We start from the raw sequence: 6870 nt of genomic DNA on the forward strand, positions 1-6870 counted from the left end.
AGCATTACTCATTTTTTATACTATTTCTTTATGATTTTGCATGCAACGTTAAATGTGATGATGCACTTATTTAGCAAAAGAAAGAGAATGAAAGTGATTGGTAGTGTTCCTTTACAGTAATTAGTGAACGATTTTTTTTTTTTGCCAAATATTAGTGAACGATTTTAAAACAGGCGGACTGCAATTTACCCCCTTTAACGCAAATCCATTCAACCCAAATTTACTTTGTTTTGACTTTGTCACCCTCTCGTCATCATTTCTTGCATGCTAACTTAGGGTTTCCATGGCTAGATCTTCCATGTTTACAGCAATTAACCAATGAAAACTACAACCATTCTCCATAGCTATATCGTCCAATGGTATCCCACGATTTACCCAGAGAGTTCGAGCCGAATCGAACCATATGTCGCCATCCTCCTGCAACTCATTCTCCTGGCATTTTTTATGGCCAAGACCCTCTGCAATTTTCCATTCCACTTTTATTGTTGGAGATCTCTATGGTCATTTTAATTACCCGCCTCGTTCATTATCTCCTCAAACCTCTCAAACAACCTCGAATCGTCTCCGAGGTCATTGTAAGTCTATTTTTTCTTGCTGCATGGAGGATTTTTCTCTGTTTTTGTTTACAACAACTTTTTTTTTATAATTAAATTGTTGTTCTATAAATGATATTCCCTAAAACAACATGAAAACTTACGCTTACATTTTTCTGCATAATTAAGTAACGTTTATTGCACTAATTAATGTTTTTTTTCTGGAAGGGTGGATTAATTATTGGACCATCATGCCTGGGCCATAACAGGGCATTTTCTGCATATCTGTTCCCAGATAATTCAGAGTTTGTAATGAAAACTTTTGGAGTGTTAGGGTTCATGTATTTCGTCTTCTTGTGTGGAGTACAAACGGATTTTACCGTCATACAAAAGGCCAGTAAAAAGCAATGGTACATTGCATTATATGGAGTCCTCATCCCTCTGTCGGCAACTCTAGTCGTCGCACTCTGTCTCCGGGATACTTTATCCGAGGAACTTCAGTCCGGTTCTTCAATATGGGGAGTTGCTTCATCTCTATCTATAACTGCATTTCCAGTAATTTATACAATAATAAGAGAGTTTAATCTTTTAAGTTCGGATATTGGACGAATGGCGTTATCAACTGCAGTCATCAGTGACATGATTGGGATTAATGGCGTGACCGCGTTTGAGGCAGCTAAACAGGGTGAAGGAAGACCAATGGCTGCTTTATATTATCTAATATCTTTGATAGTTGTTAATGCTGCCATCTTTGGAGGCGTTAGGCAATTGATGTTATGGATAGTACAAACAACACCAGAAGGAAAACCGGTGGAAGAATTATACGTTGTGCTTATATTAGTGGGAGTTGCAGCCGCAGGATTTGTATGTGATATGACTGGACTAGCTATAGCAAATGGACCATTATGGCTAGGATTAGCCGTGCCAGATGGTCCACCTTTAGGCGCAACACTAGTGGAGAAAAGTGAGACGTTTTTATGGGAGATTTTGATGCCATTCTCTTATGTGTATATTGGATTATATACAGATGTGTTTTCTCTACATGGCAAGTGGCAGAGTTTGAGGCCACTATTTTACATGGTAGCCTGTGCTTATTTAACAAAACTTCTGGCGACTTTATTAGTTTCTCGTTGTGTTTATCAGATGCCTCTTAGAGATAGTTTTGCCTTGAGTCTTATTATGAGCTTGAGAGGTCAAGTGGAGCTCATTTTGTTCATACATTGGACAGACTTGAAGGTATACACATTATTAATTTTGCATTTTGTCTGTTAATTACATAGCATGAACTAACTTAATTACGTCCCTCTACATGTTTGGTAATTAAACAGATGATAACACAACCATATTTTACAATGCTGGTGCTGACATCAACTGCAATGACTGCTATAGCTTCACCATTGATTAACTTTGTTTATGATCCGACGAGGCCATACATGCTTAACAAACGAAGAAATATCCAGCACAACCCTCCAAACATGGAGTTTAAAATTGTTCTTACTGTTCATGATGAAGAAAGTGTTCCCGGATTTATCAGTCTCTTTGAAGTCTCCAATCCCACTCCAAGTAGTCCACTGGTTGTTTTTGCTCTTCGTCTCATTGAGCTTGTTGGTCGTGCCACTCCTCTTTTTATAGACCATGACAATCAAGAACAAAATTTCAACTACAGCAGTATCAATCCAATCCACAATGCCTTAAGATGTTCCCATGACTCAATGTGTGGATTTATTAGAATCCACCCCTTCACATCCGTCTCTCCGAAGAGAAGTATGTACCAAGACATATGCGAACTTGCACTCACCAAAAAAGCTTCCCTAATCCTCCTACCTTATAATAAGGATTTGTTAAAAAATCCACAACGTAGCATTGACGCAGGGGAGCAGAAACATGGCAGCTTATCAATAAATTCTAACATATTCTCCCATGCACCATGCTCCGTTGGAGTTTTTGTAGATAAAGGCTTTTTCCAGAAACCTCTTTCCCAGGCCAATGCCAAGTCCGTAAGGCACCACTTTGCAATGCTATTCCTGGGGGGACCCGATTCTCGTGAAGCTCTTGCTTATGCTGACAGAATGGTTGGACATCCTGATATATCGTTAACAGTGGTACGATTTCTTGCATACGATGGGGAAGGAGACCACGTAATGGAAAAGAAGCTTGATGATGGACTAGTGACATGGTTTTGGGTAAAAAATGAAGGGAACAGACGTGTTATTTATAGGGAGGTAGTAGTAAAAAATGGAGAGGAAACAATGGCAGCGATACAGTCAATTAACGATGTTTACTACGATTTATGGATTGTTGGAAGAGGGAACGGGATTAATCGGTCATTAGTACAAGGATTAACGACTTGGAGCGATAATGATGAGCTTGGGATAATTGGGGAGTATGTTTCATCTTCGGATATAAGTGCTACAGCCTCTGTATTAGTGGTGCAACAACAAATTCTAAGAGATCAAGAACCAGTTAAAACTAAGAGAGGCTTTACTGTCCCTGGATTGTAGTTTGTTTAAGTATATGTTGCGCAGGTATATACATTATGTAAAATCACTCTGTACATATGGAATTACATCTCAACTTATGCACATGTTTATATGTACCAATTGTTCTTTTAATTTCATAGTCACAGGACTCGAGTATCATTCTTAAAATTAATTTAAAAACTAAGAACTAGTATTACTTTTGTATTACATTATATATACCAGTCTCAGATTAACACGATATGCAAATTATATTCAAGTTCTAAACTTGCAAATTAAGGTGGTCCCTCTTCTAGAAGAGCTTCATTAAATTTTAAGAAAAGATTCCAGCTGTGTTTACATAACAAATTTTATTCAGGACATGAATCTGAGTATACGGGAGTGTGCATGCCAGAGAAAGAAAGAGCATACAGATTAAATGAGCAGGCTTTTCAATTTCGTATCCTAAGGAATAATGTATGGGTATTCATTTTTTTTTCGCAGACAAACATTAGCTAGTGTCAAAGCTTTTCAATACAGAGAGTGATTGAGATGATTATACAACCCATGTAGAGCATCATAAACCATTTTTTTATTTATCAAACACACTGCAGAGTGCAGTGTGCAACCCACAACCATTTCGATCGAAAAACACAGGAATAAACGGTTTATAAATACTATGATGCGGTATAAACTTTTCTTGGGTCCGCCACAGCTCTAGTTGCTTCGCATTTTGCGTAATTATGATGCTGGGGTTAGACTATTGCTTAGAGAGTGCGGTCCTATCTATACTACACTATATTTTTATAAGCTAAATATGGTATAATTGGTTAATATGGCTTTTTTTTCGTTGATTTTAAAAATATTACATAAATTCTTACGAAACTAGGGTGTGTGCCTGGGTTGCGCACATGATGTTTAATATTTGAAAAAATCATGTTATCAACTCATTATATTATTTATATTTTAGCATTTTTATAATTTCTGAACTTTTATATTATTTTTACCCCATTATCAAAGCTCCTACCTTTTTAAAAAACAATTGTAATTTTAAACGAACAATTAACTTGTGGTAACACAAAATTAAATATTGATGAAGACAGAAGATGAAGTGACTGCAATTAGAGCAAACAGGAGAGGGAAGTTGAGATTATCGATAAGTGCTTGTAAAGCAAGGTTCTCTGTCGATTGTAGTAAGTTTGTAAAAGATAATAGAGTAAGATTAAAGCATAATATACTCTTTAATATGACTGGAAACATAGAAAATGGAGTGAAATTTAAAATAGAATTGCTTAAGAAATCACATGACATGAACATCGACTAAGATCAAGTCAAAGCTTAGATACTAATTTTGTGACTAATCTCTTCATGTACTAATATGGATTAAGTTTAACTGTTTATTATATAATTATTATGACAAAAGAATTTTTGCATGCTTGTTGTGGATCAAATGCTTTAGGCATTCGGACACCTGATACGGATTCCTTACTTCTTTTACAAAATGATAAAACTCTAATAAGATTTCATTGCATCAATGTGAAGATGAGTATGTATAATTTTGAGTATTATAATGATTACCAATTCGATCTTCTTGCTACCTGGCATTGCAGAGTCTGGAGTCCTGCTAGAGTCAGAAAAATCCATTAACCGCAAAACTGACAATTGACTGAGAATCATAACTTCATATCACCAAAAAATATAAGACATTATTTTGAAACTAACAAAAGAAATTAGACTTATATCATATATGTTAATGACTGGAATCTGAGATGGACTTAAAATATCAGTGAGAGAAGTGCTTGTTATACATGCTTCATAAAGGTTAGTGGCACGAAATAGAAAACCATCTTTGTTGTGCTTATCTTCTCTTAACAGTGATTACAGCAGAAAGCTCTTTTCCCTCCAAGGAAAAGAGAACATTAGAAACCAATTTTGGATTTTTAAAAGATAAATACCAACACGATATTGAGAATTATTTCTAGTACAAATTATTAAGACGTCTATTATTAACCGAGGAAGGTACTTACACCTTTATAAATATAAAAATAAATAATTTACAATTACATTCTTATATTATATGTGTCCTTCCTCAGATTGGTAGACATCATCTCAGATGTTGGAATGATGATAGTTTGCAAACTCTTACCATCATCATTCACTGACGACTTATAACAATTTTTTTGAAGCCTTGGGATAAATATTTGTTTATTACGTAGGCTCTATATGGTTGTTATAATGAAACATATGAAAAACCATTAAGAAAATGTTCAAACGGCTTAATAAAGTGAAAGTCATCTTTATTAAAATGAATGCACTTGGTTCATTTTCTAGTCTGTTTCTGAGTGTTGCTATCTAGGTGTTCAATATTTATAATAGTTTAACTATTTACTAAAAATGTTTAGTTTGACCATTGGAATGTACCATTTAATTATGTAGATGAATTATGAATTTTTAATATTAATAGGACGTGGACCCGCGCTAAGCATGAGAAAATTACCATTAAGTAAATGATAATTTAATTTTATTATCTTTTTAAAACTATATACGTGAATATTTACCCTAAAGCTATGTAACTTCAAAGAAGGTAATAACTTAATGACTGAAACTAACCTTGTTAAGATAGCAATAAAATTAGCATTGAAATTGAATGTGTTGTATGAAACAGGACAATCACTAAAAAAGATTAAGAGTTCTATTTCTACACAGGTTCTTAGTTCCAACAACTTCAATAACGTTCCCTATAACCTAAAGATGAAAAATAAACTTGTTGTGAGAGTAAATGTCAAACTTCATCAGAATCATAATCATGCAGATTTACCTACGCTATCTATCTACACATTGTTACTATAATATTTTTTTAACTTTCAATTCTCTACTTCTGGATATTTTTATCATAACAATGTGCATATGTAATTTATTCACACATTAATATCTCTATCTTTTCACTTAAATCTACTACCCTTTTTGGTATTATTAGTGATTCAAAAGCCATATTAAAAGATAATTCTCTCGATTGTGTATATTAATTTTCGGAAATTTCATTGAGTCTAATTATTTCAGTTAGCATTACTCGACTTCGCCTCACGGCGTAGTCTCGTATTTTGTATAAGATAAATTGATATGGTTAATGAGGAAGCGGGGGGCGTTACAGTAATTAGTGAGGATTGTGACGGCCTCAACACTAGGATCAGGAGTTGACGTCACTAAACACAACAAACAGAAATATAAATAACAAGATTATTATTATATAGTAACACGACCTCAAACCAAGATCCGATCCAGGTTCAATTATGATCCAAGCTACACATTAATACAAACCATTTATTCAAAAAGTTCGACACACTAACTTATTCAGCAACTCATCAGACCGCACATGATCTAATATTAACTACCTCTGAGGAGCCGGGTCCTGAAGGGGCTGAGACACGGTTCTGCCAAGGTATGACTGGTCTTCTAGGCATCTACGATTTATATATAACAGGTTGCAAGGGTGAGCATAATCGTTCAGCAATACCAATATATGAATATCAAGATAAAAACAGTAAAGTGAACAATTATAGGAACAGAATTGTAAATCAAAATGAAATCTCTAATTTGTAACTCAGTTTGAGCATAAGTAAATAAAAGAAACTAGATATCACTTACTAGCATGCTTTTAACAAAACAAATGTAGTTGTGTGCTGTTTAAGTACCAGAGTCCAATTTTAGCATGCTATTCACATTTATTTATCAACTGTATCAATCACTTATTCCTTTAGGGGAATCGTAAAGCCAAATCAGATACGTAACGGATATGTGAAGACAGTTGATCAGGCTATCAACACTAGACGACTCCAACTGCCATCCTATACACATGTTCTGGAACTCAGAGACTAGCTAGG

General features: G+C 34.7%; 1 protein-coding gene across 1 annotated transcript; it reads left to right on the forward strand.

The window, feature by feature from the left end:
• Positions 1-220: 220 nt before the first annotated feature.
• Positions 221-3145, forward strand: LOC141702866 (cation/H(+) antiporter 24-like). Its single transcript, XM_074506475.1, has 3 exons — positions 221-575; positions 762-1769; positions 1862-3145. Exons 1-3 carry the CDS (start codon positions 357-359, stop codon positions 3032-3034), a joined length of 2400 nt encoding a protein of 799 aa, XP_074362576.1. The 5' UTR covers positions 221-356; the 3' UTR covers positions 3035-3145.
• Positions 3146-6870: the final 3725 nt, after the last annotated feature.

Source organism: Apium graveolens, unplaced genomic scaffold (assembly GCF_009905375.1).
Source record: "Apium graveolens cultivar Ventura unplaced genomic scaffold, ASM990537v1 ctg5817, whole genome shotgun sequence".
In the NCBI taxonomy this organism is placed as follows: Eukaryota; Viridiplantae; Streptophyta; class Magnoliopsida; order Apiales; family Apiaceae; genus Apium; species Apium graveolens.